This window comes from Mus caroli, unplaced genomic scaffold (assembly GCF_978045245.1).
Source record: "Mus caroli unplaced genomic scaffold, Mus_caroli_1 scaffold_15, whole genome shotgun sequence".
Taxonomy (NCBI): Eukaryota; Metazoa; Chordata; class Mammalia; order Rodentia; family Muridae; genus Mus; species Mus caroli.
The window spans coordinates 59,377,159-59,403,535 of NW_028227270.1; the positions used below are offsets into that span (position 1 = coordinate 59,377,159).

At 40.3% G+C, this 26,377-nt stretch overlaps 1 protein-coding gene and 1 long non-coding RNA gene across 4 annotated transcripts in view; one reads left to right on the forward strand and one right to left on the reverse strand.

The window, feature by feature from the left end:
• The window catches only part of LOC115029033 (protein CTLA-2-beta), a 26,720-nt gene continuing 343 nt past the window's right edge, over positions 1-26,377 (forward strand). Inside the window, exons 1-5 of one of the 3 annotated variants that reach the window (XM_021179853.2) lie at positions 1-109; positions 532-649; positions 938-1,060; positions 1,155-1,277; positions 1,579-1,929. In XM_021179853.2, the coding sequence (XP_021035512.1) occupies positions 563-649; positions 938-1,060; positions 1,155-1,277; positions 1,579-1,587 (342 nt within the window). In that variant the 5' untranslated portion in view covers positions 1-109; positions 532-562 and the 3' untranslated portion in view covers positions 1,588-1,929. Of the gene's footprint in view, positions 110-531; positions 650-937; positions 1,061-1,154; positions 1,284-1,578; positions 1,930-26,377 lie in introns of those variants that run through there. The other 2 variants (XM_029468664.2, XM_085831024.1) reach the window with 2 other exon arrangements.
• Positions 13,861-26,377, reverse strand: part of LOC110307619 (uncharacterized) — a 23,669-nt gene continuing 11,152 nt past the window's right edge. Inside the window, exons 3-5 of the long non-coding RNA XR_002379440.2 lie at positions 21,811-21,902; positions 15,438-15,637; positions 13,861-13,949 (exon numbers count right to left, since the gene is read on the reverse strand). This is a non-coding gene — a long non-coding RNA (uncharacterized LOC110307619). The remainder of the gene's footprint in view (positions 13,950-15,437; positions 15,638-21,810; positions 21,903-26,377) is intronic.

The following is a 26,377-nucleotide window of genomic DNA, read 5'->3' on the forward strand; positions in this document are numbered from 1 at the left end:
GCCACAGGCTGCTCTCCTCATGCAACACCAGCCTCCTCTGTCCTCTTAAGAGGCCCTGGACAACATAGTTCTGGTTTCTTATCTGTGAACAGAAGCTGCAGCACTTCAGGTGAGAGCAGAGAAAAGCAAGGTACACAGGACCGCTACCTACTAACTCACTTTCAGCAAACTTCCTCACAGCTCTACTCTGGTTACCTGAGACACCTCCTATTTTGTAGGTTTTATTCACTGTTTTGTTTTTGCTTTGTTTTCTTGTTTGTCTGTCTCTTAATTTTTTATGATAATAATAGGATTACATTTTTGTTCTCCTCTTTTTTCTGCCTCACATTCTCAGACATGCCTTTTCTGATACTTTTTAAATTCTGTTCTCTTTTTTCACTCATTGTTACTACATACATACATACATGCACATACATATATATTGCTAAATAGAGATTAGACAGTATGTATAACATTACTTGTGTTTACCTTTTGGGTCTGACCATAGTATTGGACAACAACTCATTGTCTATGTTTTGGGAACCCAAATAGTGCTCTCTTCCTGCTCATCCTCTGCTTGGGAATGATGTCAACTGCTCCATCCCCTGATCCAAGTTTGGATAATGAGTGGGAAGAATGGAAGACGAAATTTGCAAAAACCTACAGACTGGTTGGTAAAATGGGCACAGTCTAGAGGGATCTCAGAAAGAAGGACTCTTGCTCTTGGGAGTCTGTGGGCATAAATATGGCCGTAAAGACAAGCCATCACTAAGGACTTGCCTAAAGACATGCACTATGAACCCAAGGTGGGCAGCTTTGATGACCCTCTGGGTGAGGAGAATGGCTGACAACAGTGTCATGAGACCACATGCTCTGGCTCCTCTTTCTCTACATACCATTTCCTCAGCTTGTGTGTGGTGTTAAGATGAGAAATGCTATCTGTTGTACTCATTTTCAGGATGAAGAAAGACACAGAAGACTAGTGTGGGAGGAGAGTAAAAAGAAAATTGAGGCGCACAATGCAGACTATGAGAAGGGCAAGACCAGCTTCTCCATGGGCCTGAATCAATTTAGTGACTTGGTGAGTGAGACACTGATTGTTAATTCTGTTTCTTCACTCCATTTCCTTACAGTTAGTCTCTTGGTTTTAATGTATTATTTGTTTATTTATAAAGACCCCAGAAGAATTCAGGACAAATTGCTGTGGAAACTCAATGTGTAGAGGAGAAATGGCTCCTGATTTGCCTGAATATGAAGATTTGGGAAAGAACAGCTATCTGACACGTGGAAGGGATCAGGTATGACAGAGTCACACTCCCACCCTCAGCTGCCCACAGAAAGCTGAGAAGGAACTGAAGTCCTCACTTGCTTTAGGTGTGAAACAACATGCAGTTCACTGTTTGACTAAGTGTTCAGCTCTTGGAAATGTGGGGAGAGTTTTTACTGGGTTGTGGCTGACAACCTTTTCTTCCTGATTGATGTACTGTATTTTGGCATTGAACATGGTGAACATGAAAGCAATATATGTCAGGGTAGTATTGTGACAAAGCCACTGTACTGCAGCCATTCTAATTAATGTGATGTGTGCTTTTGTTCTAGCCAGAGTAACAGTTGTGGCTTGACTGGTAACAATAGCATAGGCTAGGAGTGAAGCAAGCACTCTGCCATTGCCTTGGAAGTCTTCTGTCTCCTGGTATGAAAGGAATGATGCTGGAGAGGTTCAACAGCAGGAAGCAGCCCATCACAGTGTCCAGCATGTGCTGTGTGATATGCAAAACTGAATTCATGTAAGATCAACAGTGTGGTGTGAACTCTGAGGCACAGTCATACTGAGAAATCATTGCCAATTTTTAGCTCTGAAGTTCCTTAAATGATTCTCACAAGGATCTTTAATTTTCACTTTAATAAGATGAATATATGCCATGATATCTTAAAATTAAAGCTAGATATTAAATTAGTATTCTGCTTCTTTCTGGTTTGGTTTATGTGTACAGACACAGAGTTCTGCTTGAAGGTATTACTACTGCCTGTTGCATGGTGTTCTAAAAGAGAGAGTGCATGGCTCTCTCATTATGAAGGCAGGTTTGTCTCCTGGGTTGAGCTTGTTTCAAGGGTTTTAGAGCCTACTTTTGATAATCATTTGAAAACCTATATTTAATTTTCTGTGAATCCCAATCATTAATTCCCATGAATTCACAAAGTATCACTGGCAACTGGAAAGTAGCTTAGTACAGAGGTGTCATCTCTGTATTATTTATGAAGACTCCTGAATAATTCAGGACAAATTGCTGTGGAAGCTCAATGTATGCCCCTCTACTCTGATCCTCAGCCATGAATCTCATTTTATATGGACATACCATACCAGTGCTTTGTATTGTGTACTATGACTACATAGAACCCATCTACAGGATGAGGTTTGTGATGACTGAAGTGTAGTCTATGCTCCAGTGACCCACAACCCAACAGAGCCCAGTCATGCAAAATAGCCATCTCTTGCTGCATAGTGTTTCAGTACAAACCTCAAAAGTCATCATATTTCCAGAAGTGTTCAAACCTCCTAAGCTTAATCTTTTTCTTAGACCATTAACTGTGACTACCTACAAAATTAAACAAATAACACCACATTGTAGACTTCCAACAGACAAATACATGGAGTATGAATTTCCATTCCAAAGTGGAATTATGGGGACATGGGAAGGAATGGCAAGTCCAAAACAGGACAATTACACATAGAGAAAAGGATCATATACTAAATATCAATGCTGACTCAGACAGCTACGTGTCTAAGCTATGATCCCTGTTGACCATGCAGACTCTTTCTTAGTCTGACTCTTTCCATATGTTTAGATTTCTTTGGTGGATATCCACAGTTCAGGCCTTAACAGCTCCTGTGAACTCCATTGCAAGTTAGAGTTCATCTTCAAACTTCAATGAGGGGCCCGTCAGAGCTGGTTTAAAGGTGCTGTGACCTGAGAACAAGTGACCAACATCAGTGTCTCTCTGAATCCATACCTCACCAAATTTGGATTCTTCATTTCTATAGCATCAGTTTTTCACAAATGCACTGCTTGATTTTCAGCCACCATAGGGTAAAGCTTAGCACTTTTGGATCTTAAATCCATCACCTTCTGTGTGCTGATATTAAGGACTCAATTCCCTCAAGTGTAGTTTTCACAGATCGATGTAAAAGTGCCACAACCAACCCACCCAAATTCTCAACATGACCCTTGTAAAGACACATGGATAGTTACAAGAAAATAGAATATTTATTAAATGAGAAATAGCCAAGTTCTTGTAGGTGCATTAGAACGTAGACTAGAAGTATCCAGTCACGCCTCTCCACTAAGAAGTCCACTGCAGCCATATTGGTGATGATTTTCCACACAGAACACCCGAAGCATTTTAATTGCTGTAAACATGCTTTCCTGACCCAAACATTGAACAATAATGCACATAAAAAGGTAAGGATTCAGAGCCTTTGTGATTTAAATCTCAAATGCATGTTATTTAATGGAATCACTAGAAATTATTAGCAAATTAGAGTTTTTAATTCTTCTTTTTTATATATTTTTATTAGGTATTTTCTCCAATTACATTTCCAATGCTATCCCAAAAATCCCCCATACCCTCCCCCCAACTCCCCTACCCACCCACTCCCACTGTTTGACCCTGGTGTTCCCCTGTACTGGGGCATATAAAGTTTGCAAGTCCAATGTGCCTCTCTTTCCAGTGATGGCCGACTAGGCCATCTTTTGATACATATGCAGCTAGAGTCAAGAGCTCAGGGGTACTGGTTAGTTCATAATGTTGTTCCACCTATAGGGTTGCAGATCCCTTTAGCTCCTTGGGTACTTTCTCTAGCTCCTCCATTGGGGGCCTTGTGATCCATCCAATAGCTGACTGTGAGCATCCACTTCTGTGTTTGCTAGGCCCCTGCATAGTCTCACAAGAGAGAGCTCTATCTGGGTCCTTTCAGCAAAATCTTGCTAGTGTGTGCAATGGTGTCAGCGTTTGGAAGCTGATTATGGGATGGATCCCCAGATATGGCAGTCTCTAGATGGTCCATCCTTTCGTCACAGCTCCAAACTTTGTCTCTGTAACTCCTTCCATGGGTGTTTTGTTCCCAATTCTAAGAAGGGGCAAAGTGTCCACACTTTGGTCTTCGTTCTTCTTGAGTTTCATGCGTTTAGCAAATTGTATCTTATATCTTGGGTATCCCAAGATTCTAGGCTAATCCACTTATCAGTGAGTACATATTAATTCTTCTTGTAACCAAAATGATCTTAGTGCAATTCTGTACTACATGTTTTTAGGGAGAAGAGTGAGGCAAACATCTCAGGTGTAGGTCAGCATAGTAAGTTTTAAAGGTTATTGTAGGACCATATTCTTGATATCCTGACATCACAAATAGCCAGCTGTGATGGTACCTTCCACACAATGTCCCAATTGACATATCCTAAAGTGGGGATTTAAGGAGCCTGTTCTCCCTCTCTACTTCCATGTCCTCAGCACTTCACAGAACCTCCTAGTGAATCCAGCTTTCTTCCCTCAGCCCATCTCTTTGTGTCAGCCTCCCATATCAGGTGGCTTCCCTGCCCAGGAACCCACTGGCCTTCCTGGCCTAGGAATCAGTAACCACATCAAACCTAGATCTAAATGTGTAGAAGGCAACACAAAGCAAAGAACAGAACATCCACTCAACAGATATAAGACCAGATATCAACACCTAGAGTCACAATCATCCCAAACCCAGATGCCTAGACACCAGCACAAAAACATAATCATCAACATTAGAATAGAACCCAGCAACCCTACTACAGTAGTCACTAAGAAATACAATAAAGCTAAACTACAATATAAAACTTAAAATGGCTATTATAAATATGTTCAAAGACCTTAAAGAGAATGTGAATACATGTGGTAGTGATGTCTGTGAAATCACACACATAGACACACACATGTATGCATGCACACATATACAATCAGTGAAATGAAACAATAAAAACAGTGTAACACAGGAAAGTAAAAGTCAAATCACAAGGGGAAACCTAAACCAATATAAAACTGGAAATGAAAAAATTAGGAAGTGAAACAAAAACTGTGGAGGGAAGAGAGAACAACACATGGAAGGGAAAATCTCAGACAGCGAAGACAAGGTAGAAGAAATGGACACCTCAGTCAAAGAAAATGTTAACTCTAAAAACATCCAGGCAAAACACATTCAGAAAATGTTGGTGTACTGGCTGGTTTTGTGTGTCAACTTGACACAGGCTGGAATTCTCACAGAGAAAGGAGCCTATCATGATGAAATGCCTCCTTGAGATCCAGCTGTAAGGCATTTTCTCAATTAGTGATCAAGGGGGAGGACCCAGCCCATTGTGGGTGATACCACCCCTGGACTGTTAATCCTGGGTTCTATAAGAAAGCAAGCTGAGCAAACCAAGGTAAAAAAAATCCAGCAAACAGCACCACTCCATGACCTCTGCATCAGCTCCTTCCTCCAAGTTTCTGCCTTGTATGAGTTCCTGTCCTGACTTCCTTTAGTGATAAACAGAAATGTGGAAGTGTAAGCTGAATAAACCCTTTCCTCCCCAACTTGCTTAGTGGTCATGATGTTTTGTGCAGGAATACAAACTCTGACTAAGACAGTCAGTAACTATGAAAAACCAAATATGTGAGTAATAGGAACAGAGCAAAGAGGAGAAACCCAAGCCATAAGCACAGAAATTGTTTTCAACAACATCATGGAAGAAAATGTCCCTAACCTAAAGAAGTTGCCTATCAAGGTGCAAGAAGCAGATTAAACACTAAGACAGGACCAGAAAATAAATCCTCCTATGACACATACTAATCAAAACACTAAACATACAAATAAAGGAAGATGCTAAAAGATGCAAAGGGCCGGGCGTGGTGGCGCACGCCTTTAGTCCCAGCACTTGGGAGACAGAGGCAGACGGATTTCTGAGTTCGAGGCCAGCCTGGTCTACAGAGTGAGTTCCAGGACAGCCAGGGTTACACAGAGAAACCCTGTCTAGAAAACCAAAAAAAAAAAAAAAAAAGAGAGAGAGAGAAAAAAAAGAAAAGAAAAGAAAAAGAAAAAGAAAAAGAAAAAGAAAAAACAAAGACGCAAAGGAAAAAGACCAAGCAACATTTGAAGGCTGACCCCTTGAAATAAATCCTCTCTTTGGAGTCTCAGTGGACACAAAAGCCATTTTGCAATTAAGGTCTGTTTGGATTTTGAAAGTAGCACATTCCTCACTAGAATGTGTCACTCTAACCTACATATCACATGACCCTGAAAGCTGCTAGTTATATATGCAGCCAGGACACAGCAAGTGTTTTCAATAAGTCTAGGCTTCTGTGTAGACTCTTCTGTCACTTGATTCATGCAATGCAAAATACTTGATTAGACTTCAGGTTTCAGTGCAAAAAAAAAAAAAAAAAAAGAATGTTGCCTGGAGTCTATGAGTCTATGGCAGGCCCCATAGCCCCATAAGTGATTTTCAGGAGAGACCCTTAAGAGTTTGGAGAAAGGTCCTGGGATCATTTGTAGGCAATTTCTCTCCTCTGAAAAACAACTATGGGCTTGCTATTTGGCCTTAATGGAAACTGAGTATTAGCCAACAGAACACCAAGTTACCATGTGATCTGAGCATCACTTTATGAATTGACATTTATTGGATTCACTAAGTAGAGAAATTAGACATTCATAGACCTAATTTTTTTTCATTGAACTGTGGTATATATGGTTAGGTTTTAGCAGGTCCTTTGGGAACAAACAGCTTATATAAAGAAATGGTCCAAGTGCTATGGTTTCTAGATCTGTGACAATGCTTTTCTATATCAAATATGTCTCTCTAGCCTCATAAAATATGCTTTAGGAATGACTGAGTGAGAAAAAGAAGGTCAGGGTACGGCACAGATGGTTCTTCTCACTAAGCAGGAATCACCCAGAAGGATACATCTAGAGTATTAGAGCCTTTGCCGGGACAATGCTGAAAGTACTGGTGAAGGGACATCTTCACAATGGGCAGAATCTGGACAAGGTACATAGTCATACATTTTGCTTGGAAGAAAATACCATTTGTGCAACTCTATGCTACCTTGTGCACCATATCCAATGGAATAGCTATACATCAAAAATGTAGGAAGAAAAGTAAATAGAAAATTTGGTGAGAAAAATACTCAGAGAATAGGTATTGTTACTGGAGTAGTCAAAACACATTAAAGGAAAATTATTTCCTTCAGTTCCAACTTAGAGGACCTCTTGTGTGGTTGGACCCTAATATTCAATTTGGGCAGGTCAATTACCTATCTAAGGGGCCATCCCTCTGGGAGGCAGGACTACATCTCTGGACAGCAGAACCTTCTTAGGCCATGCTAAGAAGACAGGAAGAGTAATTTTCCCTTTAATGAGATGAGGACTCTGCTTTTGAGAATCCCCTCCCCACATCACAGTGGCTCACAGACCTGCAGCCCACAAGTGGCTTTGCATTTCTGATTTACACAAAGAAGTGTGACTTGTCCTTATCATTTTTGTTTTTTTGCCCCTGTTTCAAGCCTATTAAATCTGAAATAAAAGCATTGGCATGATCTGATGCCACCTGAGGTCATAGGTCTTTGCCTCCACCTTGGTGGTGGACATGGAATCCTAGTCTCCCTAATGGAGTACCCACTTTTATTCTTCATATCACCCAGAGGTTCAAGGTGTGCAGATCTTGTAGTTCAATTGCAGTCACAAGACTCATTGAAATTGAGACCAGACCATTGTAATTTGATCTTATAGCTTTTATAACTTTGAAGAGTGGGAAGGATAAGTGACTTTTACATGTTTTGGGAACTACATAGTCTTGCAAATTTTTTATACCCTAGGTAATCCAAAAGTCTCTAGAGAAGTGCCATGAGTCACCCCCCATGCTAGGGTGGTCTTGGCAGTGATGCATCTGCCTTTGAATTACCCATGCTTCTATAACTAACTCCTCTGCCTTGATTCTCTACAACCCATCAATAAATCAGCCAGTCTTGGGTGCAATCTGGTCTTTAGTCTGTTTATGACTCATCACGTACAACAGACATTCCTTCATCCTCCTCATGACAAGTCACACATCACCCTGCAAACCTCAGACATGGAAGGTGAATTTTAGAAACTGTCCACCTCATCATCTCATCTAATCCTCATTATTTGCTTTACACATGGTATCATTAGGTCACCAGAACCAGGAGATCATAATTTCTAATGCATTGGAATCTCGTGCTTCAAGGCCTGCCAGTAACAATGTCTGCCTTTAGCAAAATTATCTGTTCACCAAAGGAAAATAATAAAGAAAAGATGGGTGAGCTGCTATTAAACAGAAAATTATTAGTTTATGATTCTCATTAAAATACAGCAGGAGAACTTTGTTAAGGACCATGGTGATAGATATGGGGATCACTGCCAGAAGTGAGGGAGAGAGAGAATAATCAGCCACACTCAGCTAGTGAGAGGCTTTATAGCCAAGGAGTAGAGTGGAGCTTGGTATTATTAGGGGAAATCATAGCTTAGTTCCTGTGCACTGCAATGAGTGGCTGCAGACCTAAGAATATACAGGTGGCAGTAATAGGACTTCGTGGGTTTTTAAATGAGGACATACTGATTGAGTGTGTAATGGAGTGGACCTAAGAGAAATGTGGGGATGGGTGATCTGATCAAAATACAATGTGTGGAATTCAAAAAGAACTCATAAAATATTTTAAATATGAAATGGGGAAGCATCAGTAGAGAGGGGCATTCTGGACAGCATGGATGGATAGGATGTTGCTGCACACAGGTCAGGATGAACAGGGCTTACCTGAAATATGGAGGGTGACCAGATAGCCAGAGGGAGTTTGTGCTGAGCTGAAATGTCAGAACTGTGGGCTAAAGTGAAATCATACATACTGTTACATGGATAATTTTTATAAAAATCCAGATTTTCTTAAACTTTTTAAATTTTATTTTACTTTTAATTTATTTTTTACACTCCATATTCAATTCCTTGTCCCCAATCCACCCTCCGACTGCTCCACATCCCACACCTCCTCCTTACCCCACCTCCACGTGAATGCCACCACACCCCACCTGACCTCTAAACTCCCTGGGGCCTCCAATCTCTTGAGGGTTAGGTGCATCATCTCTAAATGAACACAGACCCAAAAGTCCTCTACTGTATGTGTGTTGGGGGCCTCATATCAGCTGGTGTATGCTGTCTGTTTGGTGGTCCAGTGTTTGAAAGATCTTGGGGGTCCAGATTGCTGGTCCTCCTACAGGATTGCCCTTCTCCTCAGCTTCTTTCAGCATTCCCTAATTCACCAAGAGGGGTCAGCTGCTTCTGTCCATTGATTGGGTGCAAATATCTGCATCTGACTCTTTCAGCTTCTTGTTGGGTCTTTCAGAGGGCAGTCATGATAGATTCCTTTTTGTGAGGGCTCCATAGCCTCAGTAATAGTGTCAGGCCTTGGGATCTCCCCTTGAGCTGGATCCCACTTTGGGCCTGTCTCTGGACCTTCTTTTCCTCAGACTCCTCTCCATTTTCATCCCTGTAATTCTTTCAGACAGGAACAATTATGGGTCAGAGATGTGACTGTGGGATGGCAACCCCACCCCTCACTTGTCCTGTCTTCCTGCTGGAGGTGAGCTTTATAAGTTCCCTCTCCCTACTGTCAGGCATCTCATCTAAGGTCCCTCCCTTTGAGTCCTGGAAGTCTCTCACCTCCCAGGTCTCCGGTGCATTGGGGGAAGGGTTGTTAGCACACAGAACAGTTCATTGGGGACTGGGGGGAAAAACATGTGTCACTAAGAAAATGTCTCCCAAGCTGGATTGATGATGGAAAACATCTTTCTCCAGTAATTTTAAACAGCTCCTGCTTGTCGTCTCCCAGGGAAAACGTCCTAGTATTGACATATGTAACCACCATGACACAAAATGCCTTGTGGTGTAAGAAAACTCTAAATTCATTTTATATCTTCCTCCCCTTGTACCACCAATATAGTCTTAAATCCCTTGAAACCAGAGGCCTGTTGGAACCTGATCCCCACAACTGGTTTTGCCAGTCTATTGGGTGGTCTGGACTTTTTTTTTTTTAAGATTTATTCATTTATTATATGTAAGTACACTGTAGCTGTCTTCAGACACACCAGAAGAGGGCATCAGAATTCATTATGGATGGTTGTGAGCCACCATGTGGTTGCTGGGATTTGAACTCTGGACCTTTGGAAGAGCAGTCGGGTGCTCTTACCCACTGAGCCATCTCACCAGCCCCTGGTCTGGACTTTGAAGTGGCATCATTAAGTGTCCTCAAAGGGAGGAGGAGACCTTTATAAAAGACTACAGATCTTCACATTGAGAGCTCTGCTGTTTTCATTTCATTTCATGAAAGTCAGGATTGGTGTGTGAAAATTTGTTAAACATCCTAAATGTGAAGCAATAACCCTCACTTTAAGCTATCCCCCCCCCCTTTCAAAGCATCAGATGAAGATTTCATTGGGCTTTATGGTGGTTTTCTGATCTTGGCAGTCTGTACAAGAGAGGATTTTGGAAGTCCTATATCATTAATGATTATCTGTCTGTGTCCTATCTGAAATAACATGATTATTTATGAAAATATCTTTAATTACAATGGATACAGTCTGGCTTGAAAAAAAAAAGAAGAAGAAGAAGAAAAAGACTAGATCATCCGCATGCCAGAGAGTGTCACAAGTCTGCTCTAGTTCCAGAGAGCTTACCAAGTCTGCTCCAGTTCCCTCCGTGATTGACCAAAGACCTCCTGATTAAAGATAGTAGAGACAGTCTTCTTGTAAGACTATCGGTTCTCAACTTATGAGAGCCTTTGGGGGTTAAACATCCCTTTCACAGGGGTAGCCTAAGGTCATCAAAAAACACAGATATTTACATTAAGATTCAGAACAGTAGCAGTATTACTATTATGAAGTAATAATGGAATATTTTTATGGCTGGAGGGAAGGTCACCACAACATGAGAAACCATATTAAAGGACTGCACACAGCCTTAGAAAGATTGAGAACAATTGCTCAAGACTCTTGTGAAATACAATCATAGCACACTGGACTTGAATATAATAAGTCACAATTCCAGAATACTTTAAGCAAAAACATTTTTTTTTCTAAAGTAAAATCAAAGTTAGGCTGAAGTTCAGCAGACTGATTTGGGAGCCACTACTCCTTGCCCCAGCACTAAGGGATAGTTAGGTCCTTCAAGCTACCAACTTTGTGTCAGGTTCCAGTGAGTACAAGCCTGGGTCTAGCACAGGGACATTCAGGGATTCCCTAAAACCTACTCCCAGTCCCTAGGCTAAACGGCTCTTCCTCTTGGATAGTACCACAAGATGGTATGCTCTGGTCTCAACTGGTTTATACAAAAGAGAATTGCCTGTTTTGCCCCAACCAAAGAAGAAATCAAAGATAAATCAAAATTTTAGAAAAAAATGAATTTGGAAGAAGGTGAAAAAGCCCTAGGTCACTACAAGTGTTTGGGAGGTGTCCAGGAGTCCTTGCTCTGCACATGAGTCTCTGCCACTGATGCTGTGCTCTGCCTTATACTCCATCACTGTCTGCCAAAGAAGTAACCTCCGGTCTGTCATTTCCTCCAAAGGTTCCCAAATGTGGTTCCCAAACTCAAGTTTCAAGAACATTGCATGACTGAATACAGAAGTTATGAGAAATTTGCTAACTTTAAAACTTTTCTGGATGTGAAATGACCAAAACCAATTTCAAAATCATACACATATTGAAACCAGGTTGTTTCTGTCACCCTTACCCATGGCTAACAATGCAACTTTGCTGTCTTCCTGGGCACCCTAGCCTATGGCAAACCATGCAACTTCACTGTTCTCAGTACTAAAGCCAGCATGGTCAGTGTTCGGGGCATCTACAATGAAAATAAGTGCTGACAAAATACCTCCTCTCAGATTGGGGATGTTGTCTGTCAGGGTTCATAATATTTTCATCTATACAAAGTAGATCCACTGAGGCATGATAGATCAAGTATTGTTTTAGTGACTCTCTCTTGCTGTGATGAAATATGTACCAAAGTCAACTAGAAGAGGAAAGGATTCATTTGGCTTATAAGTTACCATCCCTCATCATGGAGGCCAAGAGGGAACCTGGGGCAAAGATAGAAGCAGAGTTCACAGAGTAGAGCTGCCTACTGGCTTGCTCTCCACAGTTTTCTCAGCTTGCTTTCTTATTCACACTATGACCAGATATGGCACTGCCAGTTGTGGGCTTAACACTCCCACAAAAAAAAAAAATTAATCAATAAAATGCCTCACAAACATCCTCACAGGTCCACCTGATTTAACAAGCTCCTTGGCTGTTGTTCCTTCTTCTCATGCAACTCTAGATTGTATCAAGTTGAAAAGACTAACCAGGAAAAATGATCCTGTGTCATCAGGACCACAAATACACCATTATTAAACTACTGTGTCCACTTCCTTGTGAATCCCATAGTCTAATGATAATAATAATATCACAACAGAAATCATTGTCCAAATCTAGGAAATTTCACCATCCTTAAGAATTTCAACACTTTAAAAGTTTGATTTTTTTTAAAATATCTAACATTTCTTCCTAGACTCCTATAAAATACAGAACTAGTTGCATAATTTCTTACTCCAAAAATGATGAAGAAGGGCACAGTTACAATCAAATCAAAGCAATCCATCATTAAAGTGTAAGATACTCAGGGTCCAACCCCTCTCATGATCTTCTGGGATCCAGAAAGCTGAAGTGACTCCACTTTTTTGTCTCTGCCATCTACAACAAATGCAGCTTGTCCCATACACTCAAAGCAGCTTCACTTCACATCTGCTGCTGTCTTTAGCGGTCACCCCAATGGGACCAGCATCTACAAATGGTTTATTTGGATTTTGGGGCCTTTTGTGAGCATCATTCTCATGGCCATCCCCAGGTAGCAACAAGCATGAGGGATTGCAGTGTAGTTGGTATTTGACAACAGAGAAAGAAGTCCATACTACATTAAAGGCAAGATGTTGAGAAGCTGCACATTATCAACAACAACTAGTAGAATCAATACAAATCAATGCAATGAAGCCTAATGGGTCATATGTGGTAAAAAGAACTCAAGTACTCAAGTTGCGTGAAAGACTTCAGTTTAGAGATTCCACTTGTGTTGAGGTAAGCTTTTCTATAACACAACTGCTTTTCAGTAATTCTGTTCCTGTAAGAAATCACTCAACCATAACACTGTGGGTAAACCCAATGAAAACACATTGGTTCACCAAGCTGGATGTTGGTACAATCCTCATTTCTTTTGTCTGCCATGGGTTTCCTTCCTGGTGAGTGTGTGTGTGTGTGTGTGTGTGTGTGTGTGTGTACATGACAAAGAGGAAAAAAGACAGAGAAACAGACAGTGGTGGCACACATCTTTAATCCCAGCACTAGGGAGGCAGAGGCAGGCAGATTTCTGAGTTCAAGGCTAGCCTGGTCTACAGAGTGAGTTCCAGGACAGCCAGGGCTACACCGAAAAACCCAAGACACACACATACATACATACAAAAAAAATTGTCCTTTTGTCTTTTCACTGTTTATACTTCTTGAGGTAACTTGGATATTACCTCCAGTCCCTGTGAGGAGTCCCTTGGTCTATTTGGTTTTTTTTTTGTTTTTTTGTTTTTTTTTTTTTTTTTAGCATGCACCAGTTTTTGCATGGTCAGGGTCTTATTGTATCATTGCTTGGAAATTTCACAGGCATTTCTCCTGCAATGATCATAGTTGTTCTTGCATACTTTTGTCTTGAGTGGGGAACAAATACTGTTATCCCTGAACAATGTTCTGATCAAGGAGATGTGTATTTTAATAGTTACGAATAGCATTTAGAGGCATGTCATCATTCCCTGAGTCCTTATTGAGATGAGGAACAAAGTGTAATATATTGGCTGTCTCTTGGCTCTTCCATCCTCAGGCTCTGGCCTCCCTGTTATCAGTGAGCAGAAAAAAAACACAGCAGTTAGTTTTACTAGTTGAAGTAGGAGTCTGAGTATTATCTTCTCTCTTCTCTCGTTTGTAACTTTAGATAACACTTAGCCACTCAGAATATTTTATACTCTACATAAGTCATATTTTAGCTATGTACTTATGATATTAAAAGAGTATGATTAATTCTTGCATACACAATCTCAATTCAGAAAAAAATCTGATGTTAGATAATGATCTTTGGGGTCTAGTTGCCATAGTAGAGACAGAACAAGAGTAGACACAAACCAACAACAGACATACTTTGTGGCCAACGCCTCTAGGTTTTGGTCAGAAATGCAAGCATGTACTCATTAACACAGAAACTCACCACAATAAATTCATCTTACTCTTGCACAAGGTGGGCCCCAAACTTTTGGAAAAAAATCATCCCCATATTGTTTGACTCTGTTTTCTACCTTATCATGTTATAAGCACATCTTAGGGGTTGAAACAATACTCAGTGATAGCAAAGTGTTTAGGTCTAGTGCTTAGGTTTAATGGAGGGTTTTGTTTATGTTTTTTAACAGTTTCGTGTGAAGCCTGTATACCTTTACATGTGTCGGGGAGCCCCAACCCCAACAAGCTCAACAAACTAGCCTAGGGGCAGCATGAGCACCTCTTTTGTGTACTTTGCAAAAAAAAAAAAAAAAAAAAAAAAAAAGATGCATGAGTTTATCTTAACCCAGAAACAGGTTATGTTCCTGTGATTGATGCTCTGTGATCCTATGGAGTGTTTGGGTTTTACATCTCCATCAATAGTTCTCTGAAGACTTGAGTTTACAAAATTGATGATGCTGGTACACAGTGAAACACTTCTTTCTTCTCTCTGATTCCAAGGACCTTAAAGGTTTTGTTTTCTTCCTCACTCAAAGGACTACTGGAATGTGGTTTAGAAATAATGTAACAGATGCCAAATGAGTAAAGGTAATAGAAATGTCTCTCAAAGAGCTGAAGTAATTGTGTCTGGTTTTTCTCTTTAGTCAGTTTTATTGCCCATGATGTTTCTAATGTTTTCACTTGGTAGCTTTTGATTTTAAGAAAATAATATCTTCATCAGTGCTTTAAAATGAAATGGACAGAGGAAAAATATCACTGAGCTATTCTCATGCAGAAATTGTTGAACCAGTGTGAGATGTTAAGACTTAAGTGGCAGAATTTGCTTTATTATTTTTACAAATATGTATATTTTTATGAATGTGTCTGCATCTCAAGAATGAGCCAAAAACTAATTTTGTATTTTAGACTAAGCTATAAACGTGTCTGAAGATCTTTATTACTACTAACATGTAGAATTGTGCAACTGTCTTATGACATCAATAGGAAACCTTTGTTTTTAAAAAAAAATAAAGTAATTAAAAGAACTTTAAAAAGAAATATTTTTTCTGCCTATTGAAATGTATTATACAGCTCAAGATGGGATTCACAAGTCAGAAAGGTATCTACATACCTTTATTCTGTGTGTCTGGGCTCAATGCAGCCTGATACTGATACCTTTCCCCATAGCTTGTCAGCTGCTGTTGAGTTTTGGTCAGTTTTGGTGAATCTTGAGTAACAGGAGGTAGCTGTATACATCCTATAAACGCTCACTTTACAGGACCACTCTTTTTCAGATTCTTCTTCAGAGAAACTTCTTCTTTAACATAATTGCTATAAATTTATTACAACATAGAAATGTCAGCAGTAATCCTTAACAGTTCTCCACTTCTGAAAAGAAAATTTGGGTATGCTACCAGAGAACAGAAAAGAAATCAGAGGAAGCAAAAACCAGGCAGAGAACTATAGGGTGAAGATGTCCTGCCTCCATGAAATTGGGGACTGTTTCATTTTCTTTGCCGCGTAACCAATGTGTAGTTTATAGCACCTTCTAATGCCTTGGATACGTCATCTTTTCTATTGTATATAGACTGCTTTTCCTTGAGGGCGGGTTTCATGTTGTCTTCCATCTCTGCTGTTCTGAAAACTCACTGTTCATCTTTCTTCTTTTACTATATGCACCATTTGATCAAGAGATAGCCACCAGTCTGTCAGTTCTATAAAACTTTTTTCCCTCATTTTTTGGATACTGTATCCCTGTATTGCCTGCCTCTGGCATTTTTGGAACTCTAGTTCTTCAGTTAATTCATTGTATTTTGGGGGAGGGGGCATCTCCACCTTATCTTAGGATTCTATTTTCTAGAAGCTTCCTTCTATTCTATTATTGCCTTTTTAAAAAAAAATCAATTTATTCTCTCCTATATTGCATCTGGATCACAGTGTCCCCTCTCTCCTCTCCCTCCAGTGCCCACCCCAATTCACTCCTCCAAGGGCAGGCCTCCCAGGGATATCAACCACACACAGCATTTCAAGTTGCAATAAGACTAGGTACCCCCTCATATCAAGGCTGGATGAGGCAACCCATTAGGAGGGGAAAAAAGTACCAAAAGCAGGCAAACTCCCCAGAAATAACCCATTGTCCTTCTGTTAGGAGTCCTACGATAAGACAAACTACAGAGATGCAGAGGGCCTAGGTCAGTCCATGTAGGCACCCCAATTGTCAGTCCAGTTTAGTGAGCCTCTGTGGGTTCAGGTTTGTTGATTCTGTGGGTTTTCTTGTGTCCTTGACCCTTCTGGCTCCTACAATCCTTCCTTCCATTCTTCAGGATTCATTGAGTTCTGTCTAATTTTGGCTGTGGGTCTCTGCATCTGTTTCCATCAGTTGCTGGATGGAGCCTCTCTGATGGTAATTTTGCCAGGCTCTTATCTGTATTTGTTGCCATTCTGAATTCCTGATGATGACCATTCTGACCGGAGTTACACTGAATGAGTTAACGCTGGCCCAGACAGAGAAATGTTCCATGGTCTCTCTTCTACGTAGAGTCTAGCTCCCAGTCTGTCGCTATATGTGTCCAACTTGGAGCACACATAGAAGCCAGGAACCTTTCTCTCTTGAACCCAGACACACTGCCACATGAAGGTAAACTCAACAGAGACTTAATTCAGAAACAATGGTAACTCAGTCACTGGGTGGAACAACTAAAACCTAATCTTGTAAGCCCTATTAAAATCTGATTCCTCTGGTGGAGAATTCTTGCGGATCCACCATGATACCGGGAAACTCTAACAGCTACATCTTACCGCTCTGCTGTCCTGTTTCAAAGAGCTCAGAGAAACTTTTTGTGCTATGAGTAGAAATTGCAACTACCACTAATGAACAGAATGTCCCCTAATGAAGCAGGAATGACTGTCTCAGGGGAAATGACATTGCATCACTGATGCAGCTGGGTCCAGTCAATCAAATGACTGATCTGTGATCATCTAGAGACTGTTCTAACAACATTCTCGTATTCCCCACCAGCTAGCCCAGCACTAAGCAAGGGAATCAGTGTTAGTTGCTTGACAGAAAATAAGAGAGTCAAACAATACTACAGTTAAAGAAAGCTGTTGAGGGTCTACATATAAACAAGAAACAGAAAGCAAAGACCTTTAAATGTAAGCCTAAGTGGGTCACACCTGGAAGAATAAACTAATGGACGTTCACCAGGGAGTTTCCAATGGATTATTGTTGTGAGACACAGAAGAAGATATGTGCTGTATATTCATATACAAATATAAAATATGAAAAAAAGAGATTCCCAGTCTCTTTGGGGTCCCACAGTAAAGACTTTGGGGGATCCTTCATTGGTGACAAACCAAACTCCTTAAGTACTTGTATGATATTATTGTCCAGTGAGAAACTTGCAGGCTTTTGGGGAATTGATACAGATGTAAGAAAGGACTTTCTGAATATGACTCCATTCACTCAGGAATTAAGGTCAACCGTTGACAAATAACACTTCAGAAAACTAAGCTGGTTCTGTATAGCAAAGGCACTGATCAATCAAGTGAAAGGATGCCCACAGCATCAGAGAGAGGCTTTGCCAGCCAAACATCTGAAAGTCCATTAATATTTAGAATACACAAAGAACTAAAAAACAAAGTGTAAGGAAGACAAATGAAACCACTGAAAATCGGGTACAGTTTGACCAAAGTTCTCAAAATATGAAATCTAAGCTGGCTAAGAAAGACCTTTTAAAATGCCATCCAATATCTTTCTTTAGCAATAAAAGAGATGCAAATGAAAACTACTTTGAGATTTCATCTTTCCCCAATCTGAATGGATAAGGCAGGGAAAAGAACTGATAGTGAATGCTTCTGAGGGTCCAGAGGAAGGGAAACCCTCACTAGTTCCTGGTGCAAGCTGGTATAGCCACTATGAAACTCAGTGTAGAGAAGTCTCAAAAAGTTGACATTACGTAGATCTACCATATCACCCAGACATACCAATTCTTGGCTTATGCCCAAAGGATTCAACATACTATTCTTCATTTGCTCTCTTTGCCAGGTTCACTACCATTCTATTCACAATATCTAGGAAACAGAAACAACCAAATGCCCTTCAACTGATAAACAGATACATGAAAATGTGTTACATATTACATACATTGAAATTATATTTTATATTCATATATATGTATATATATGTATATATTCAATATATACCCAATAATAAAAGAAAAAATCAAGTCATGAAATTTGCAGGTATGTGAAGAAAATTAGAAAACAGTATGCAGAGTAAGGTGATGCCACCTGTTCCTCTCTTCTTTGTACCTATAACTCCTTGGATGTAAGTATATAATGGAGAATACCAGGAAGTAAAAATGAGTCATCAGGACAGTGAGAGAAGGAGCCTCAGAGACATTGATGGAGACAGCTACTATAAAGGGAAAATGAGGGGTGAGGAGAAAGGAAAGGGGACTTTGAGTGAGGAAAGAAGCCAGGGAAGCCAAAGAAAGCAGGAGGGATTACAGTACACACAGAGAGAGAAAAAGAGAGAGAGAGACAGAGACAGAGACACAGAGAGACAGACACAGAGACAGAGTCAATGGGATTAAATGAGGTTAGTCCTTTTGATGATAATTCTCCCCCAAGATTTATAGACTACCAAGAACCTTTATATCAGACATGGCAAACCTCCCTTCAAGTTGTTGGGCAGGGGAATCCAAGAGACAACCCAGGGGACATCTCTGAGACTAGCTGGAGGCCTAGTATGAGAGAGGCTACAGGGAGTCTGTGGGGATGCCCCTGGTTGGGATTCCTACCAGTGAGGGATGTGGAGACTGAGGTGGCCACCTCCTGTAGCCAGGCATGATTTCCAGTGGGAGGAAGGGAACATCAACCCACTCATAAAACTTTTAAACCAAAGTTTGTCCTGCCTACATGATGTGCAGGGGTGGGAATAGAATGGAGACTGAGAGAATGGCCACCGATGACTGCCCCAGCTTGAGACCCATCCCATGTGAAACTATGCCAACCCCTGACACTATTAATGATACTTTGGTATGCTTGAAGACATGAGCCTAGAATGAATGTCTCCTGAAAGGCTTCATCCAGCAAAGGATGGAGACTGATACAGAGACTGAGAGCCCAACATTGGGCAGAGCTTGGGCAGTCTTATAGAGGAGCGAGCGATAGAACTGAGCAAGCCGGAGGAGTACAGGGCACCACAAGACGACCTACACAGTCAACTAACTTTAGCCTATTGGAGCTCACAGACTAAACCACCAACCAAAGAGCATGCAGGGGTTGGGCCAAGGCCTCCTACATATTTGTAGCCGATGTGCAGCTTGATCTTCATGTGAGTCCTGTAACAGTTGGAGTGGAGGCTGTCTCTGACTCTGCTGCTTGCCATTGGATCCCCTTCCCCTATCTGGACTGCCTGGTTAGGACTCAGTAAGAGAAGTTATGTTTAGTCCTTCTGGGACTAGATATCCCAGGGCGAGGTGATACTTTCTCTTCTCTGAGAAGAGGGGGAGAATAATGGAGGAAGAGATTTATGCAGACAGGACTAGAGGGAAGAGAAGGGAGCCTACAATTGGGATGTAAAGTGAATTTAAAAAATAAATTATTGCAACAATAAGGGAAATAGATTTGACAGTTTTAAGACAAAAAATACTAAAGTTTCTATCATATTCTCCTAAGTATTTGAAATACACCCACATTGGCATATATTAAAGAAAGCCTTAAGGACAAATTTCTTTCCCATTGCCTGCTACAAAGAGCCAGTACAGGTCTTCTGAGACACTCATGTTTATGGTTCTTACCATTGTCCACCCTGCCCTTTAAGCTGATGCCCTCTGCATTTCAGTGTGTCTAGTGCCCAACACTAAGACAAAGCATGCTGAACAAAACAGCACACAAAAGCACATACATGAAAGCACATAGCTGTTTTCTTTGGAGTGGTTGGAAGTAACCAACACGAGTTTTTTCCTTAAAAAATAAATGCATGTTAAAATTTCTAAAATGGTAATCTGCATAATGACAGAAAGTTATTACCAAAGGATGCATTCCTAAAGAGAATATGTTGTAAGAATCACCCTCTATAAGCCACCCAGAACAGGAAAATCAGTTGACAGACATATTAGCACTTATGGAGGGCTAGGGGCCATGGGGACATCAAGTGAATGCTAGTAAGGTTTACTTTGTTTTGTTTCTGGTTTTTGCTGGTATGATGAAAATGTTCTAAAATTAGATAATAGTGATGGCTTCCCAACTGTGCAAATACACTGTAAAGCACTGAACTATGAGGTTTAAATGGGGACATTTATGAAACATAAATTATGTCTTAACTAAGTTGTTAAAAAAAAAAAAGACAACCCAAACGATATAAGCTATTTCTATTTTCCTTGATTGACTCGCAAAGCATGAAGTTAAGACATATTTTGGACACATGACGTTCACTAAATAAGAAGCAGTCATGAATTTCAGAGTGAGTAGGGACACAGGAGGATCAAGGTGGGGAGGGGAATGGGTAATAAATGAAAGTGTCAAAAACATGAGTTTAAAAATGATTAGGGAAATTGGCAGACAACAGAAAATATGTGTGGGGTTAACACATGGGAAATTGTGAGTGTTCCATAAAGAATGTGCTTATCCTAGATACATAATTGTGCAGCTGTTTTGAGAAATAGAGACTTTAAGTGAACATGGGTCAGAGCAAGTCCATGCTCCTCCCTTGTCATCCTGATTCCAAAAACTCCTTTGTATCCTTTGTATTCCAGGGAAGAAGGATAGAAAGACCACATGACTGACAGCATCCCATGTATAGTTAGTTCTTGGAGGACATCACAGGAATTAGAACCACAGTCAAACTTTCTGCAAGATTAAAAAACGCTTATACCCCAGTTAATATGCAGTTCCTGTGTTGTTAGTATGTGGCCCTTCACTATTTGGAAAGCAGCATGGGCTTTCTGCTGAAACCTATATCCAGATCAAGGTTGTACTTTCAGTTGTTGCCCCATTCTCCTTTTCCTCTTCCTCCTCCTCCTCCTCATGCTCTTCTTCATCCTCTCCCTCCTCCTCCTTTTCATCTTCCTCCTCCTCTTCATCCTCTTCCTCATCCTCATCCCCATCCTTCTGTTCCTCCTCCTCCTATTTAGCTTCCTCGTCCTCATCTTCCTCCTCTTCATAATCCTCCTACTTCTCATCTTCCTCCTCCTCTTTCTCATCCTATCCCTCATTCTCCTCTTCCTCCTACTTCTCAGCTTCCTTCTCCTCTTCCTCATTTTCCTCCTGTCCTCTTCCTCCTCCTACTTCTCCTTTTCCTCCTCCTTCTAGTATGTTCTCCAACACATTTCTAATATACAGGCTCCATGGCATCATACAACACTCTGTGTTTTAATTCTATAGTGAATTGTTGCTGCTGAATAAACATACTTGTAAAAATTAAAATAAGTCTTGTTGAGAAGGGTTTAGTTGTGTCCTTCAGGATTTTGCTGAAGACAAGCCAGGTGATCAGAGCTTACCCCAGGGGCATGTTGAAGGAAGGAAGATCTTCATCAAGTATGGAAGGTGATCAGATAGCCAGCTGGAATTCTTGCTGAACTGGTTTGTCAGGCTACAAGGAAGTGGATGGTCAGAATTAACACCTGACTCCGGGGTCTGAATTGAGATGCCCTGAGCACTGTTTATCAATTTTGTAAAGTAGTTTTAGTAACTTACAAACAGGCAATGTGTTACTCCCTGACTTAAGATTCTTTTACTGGTTTTTGTGGCATGTATGAGGTTCTTAGTATAACTCTTGATTTTGTGTACTTTGGTTAGTGTAGGGGAGACAGGTACCAAATCTATCTTCACAAAACACAGAAGAAGAAAACAAATGCCACAAAGCAATAAACAGATGAGGGAACATGCTGTTGCAGTGGAATAGAATACTAATAACCTTAGGCATCAGGTAAATAGTGGCACATGCTTTAGGGTCCACTTGATCGCTTAATGCTTCTATTTTTTCATGATATTATAAAAGCAATTACATTACAACATGGCTGTGGTAGGAGGCAAACAGCCCCTAGAAAGAGGTGAATCTTCAAACAAACCAAATACGAGATGGTGGATAACAGATTTGAGAGAACAAAGTGGAGGATTACTGTTCAATGAGGACAGTAATTAAAATCCTTGAGATACACAATGGTGTTTACACATCAATGTGACTGTCCCTACTGCCACTGAACTGAACACATACCATGGCTGAGATGAGAACTCTTATCTTAAAAATAGTGTGCCACATAAAGAGAGTGATAGTTCAGATTGCTGCTTCTAGATGGGGATTAGTTTAACCTCAAGCAGAGATTAGCATATAATGCAAGTGCACAATGATTTCACTGTTTTCAAGCAAGGCAAAATGTGCTTCAAAACCACATGAAATCACATGATGAACTAATTGAACAATACCTACCATGAGTAGGTATTTAATATAATTATATATCTGTAATATTGAGAAAATTACAAACTATTTGATTTGGGGCTGTCTTCCTGATTTCCTGACTTGTAGGAGCTAAAATTTACATGCATATTTTTATCTACTACTATTTTTATCTGTCTAAAATCTCTTCAGTTCTCTTTGTCTTAAATTCTGATATTAAGACTCATGAGGGCAAGTTTTCTAGAATTAAACTTCTGAATGATTTTTTAAGTTTATTTGTTTTATATAAGTGCACACTATGACTGTCTTCAGACATACTAGAAGAGGGCATCAGATTCCATTACAGATGGTTGTGAGCCACCATGAGGTTGCTGGGAATTGAACTCTGGAAGAGCAGTCAGTGCTGTTAACTGCTGAGCCATCTCTCCAGCCTCAGAGTGAATACTGAGAAAGGAAAAAAAAATCAAAACACAGAGAAAAAAATGAAAGCCATTTGTCAAATGTCTGTCACTTTTCTCCATTTACCCATGACTGTTTGCAGATGACTCATATTTCATGACTTATTTGATAAAGCAAGGGAGGAGGAATTATTCCCAAGTGAGGGGACAGGAAGAAGACATTCCAAGTACCAAACAGCATCGAGAGACCTGTTACCCCATCTGTTCCTTTTCCATCTGGGATGACCTTCTTGTCACTCCTGATTGGAGATGATCTTCTGTTAAGACTCTTAGACATCTATCTGTGTCCTACCCAACACTGAAGTCAATGCTCTGCAGCATCTGTACACACACAGGGTTCAACCTTAGTTTAAACGAGAGATACTGCACTAGACTGTAGAGACACAGCCACTCCAGGATATCTTAACTGAAATCACTTTCTCTAAAGGAAAAGTGGTGCTGGGCTAAAATTAAACAGAGAATTATCTGTAAACATTTTTTTTTCTTGATAAACCCTCCAAACACAATGTCAGTACTCAAGATCTCAAGGATGAATTGTCACATTGCCTGTCAGTAACAGCCTATGAATTGCCCCACTCTATGACAAGATGGGATCAGTTGTGGCTACATTCCTGGAATGTCAAGGTCTACAGGACCAGTTTACTCTCTGACACATCCAGTCACAATAGGAGGGGACTCAGGGGTGGAGCTTCCTAGGCAAAGACTCAGATGTCAAGGTCTAAGGGAGATGCAGCTGAAACAGATCTGGAGAACCCAAGATCCTCTGAAACTCAAGCCCGAGGAAATCGTCTAAGGAGCAGCAGACACCCCAGGTGAGCCCACTAGGACAGTGAAGGTAGATGGGGAACTTACAGGACAACCCTGGACAGATTCTCTTCAGAAAACAGGCTGATCCCTCAGTGGTAACAACAACCCTTCAACCTCTATACTCTCAGTGTAGAGGAACTGGGGAGGTTAGGAAGAAAAAGCTAAAGGATAATCAGAGGCTCCACCCACCCACCCCAAAGTCTCAACTCTGCACTGGTTCCCAATGAGAAATCTGGGCCTAGCCAAAGAGACATTCAGGGCATCCTCTGCTCACAAGAGCTGTGTCCTTCAGTCCTGTGTCAATCACCTATGCCATGCCCCTGCGCTGGCCATCCCTGGAGTGTTGAGAGTGTGGTCTTGAAAGTGTCTTGCTCTGTGCATCACTTACACTGATGTTTCTGGATTCTGGATTCTTGGCCATATGAACTCTTTCCACAGTTTAAAAGTGAGTGTGAAGTTTCCAGTACCATCCCAAGTATAGAACAGAGGAGCTAGTGAATGCTGTCCTTCTGTTCTTCTTTATGGAGGATATACCAGGAAGATTTTATTCCAGAAAAGTTAAAGGACACAGTGTAACTCCTACTCTATGTTAGTCTGGAAGGATGTATTATGTGTGCCTGGACTTCCCTTTGTGTGTACTTCGGGTCAAATGTCATGCTAGAAAAGCTTTGTTTAGATGACCTCAGTACTACTGATCCAGATATTAAGCTAAATACAACCTTAAGTATTTACTTCAAGCTTTAAACTTCTGAATCACAAGTGACATCAATCTATTCTGGTTATAAAAGTTCACAACACTCACACAATGAACAAAGACCGAGGAAACAAAAAAAATTAAATTAGTAAGATCCAATGAAGAGTAAGATGTTGCACTGGCAACTTGTTGGTTAGTGGAAGAGGCAACCCTGAATACCTGTTTAAGGGAGCAGGTAGTGTGCTTAAGGAAGGTTTTGCCTGGTGAATACAGGTACTTATCTGAACTTAAGCATGGAGTCCCTTTTGAAAAGAGAATGTGAATCCTCAGCTGATTAATTGTTTCAGAAGATGTTTACTGTTTCTCATTATGAATGTCTTCTGAAAAAGAGTATCAATACTAGATAAGGAGTATTAATTTTTTGGTGTTTGAATTGGCCAAAGCTAGTAGAATTATCTTATATTCCTGGTTATACTTTGCTTTTGGGTGTTTAGAAAATATAAGTGGTCACAAATTAATGTAATATACATATATATATATATTAGTGTAATATATTACTGTGATAAATATAACATAAAATAATATTATACAGAACATATAATGAGAAAAAAACTCAATTATTTTAAGTAAATCTTGATTTTGCTAAGAATATTCACTCAAATAGTTAAAACCTAACAAAACTGGCAAAATCACAAGTAATTATGTTGATTACACATACAGTTTTGTTTTTAAGTTGAATTTTGTAAAGGTTAACATGAGCAAAGTGATATCTTAAGAGAATTCCATGTATTTAAATATAAGCTTGGTATCAGTACCCTGCACTTTGACCTTAGAAACTTTAACAACCTTTAATCATCCACTCTCTATCATCCTTAAGTCTCACCTGCCACACGGACTCAGTGCCACCTGGCACAACTACTCAGACTTTTTCCAACCTGCCTTTAAGCTTTCTTGGTATTCCTCTCATAATAGAGCTTTCTTCGCAAAAATTCTTTTATAGCACAAAATCCACTCTTTTCTAAAACGATCTTTTTCCGTTTTACTCTGCTCTTTTAAGGAAATACAACCTCATTTCTATGTCCTTAGCAGCACAACTCTTTCACTCACTGTTACTTTTTCTCTCTCTCTTCTCTCTCTTTAAAGATTGGATTTTAATACTTCTTATTCCCTCATCTTTAAAAAATTAATATAATTCTCTTCTCTTTTCCTCTCCTATGTCTTTTCCCTCCAAATGCTCCCCTGCCCCCCTTACTTTCTCTCGAATTCACAGACACTTCCTGTGTATATATAAATATAACCTGCTCGGCCCATTACATGTTGCTTGTATCTATGTGGTTTCAAAACTGCACCTAGAACTCTGAGATTGACCAGCTCTTATGACCTCCCCTGCACTGGTGGCTCTGGCATTCAGGATCTCAGTCATGACAACTCACTGAGGCAGCAAACTGGATTTTTCAGTCACATTCCAAAGTAAAGGAAATAGGAACCAATGAATGTTGTCTTTCTCTGATTGTCTACAGATAATGTTCCAGCAAGATTTCTAAAGAGAGTGAGCAGAGACATCTCCAGGCCAAGAAAATGATATCTTGTGACCCCCAACTCTTGGCACTGCGTTTCTCTCTATTTCGGATCATATTTAGTACTAGTGATATTTTGCTCATGTGACCTCAGTACCAATGGCACAAAGTCTGAGCCAACTATGTCTGAAGTCT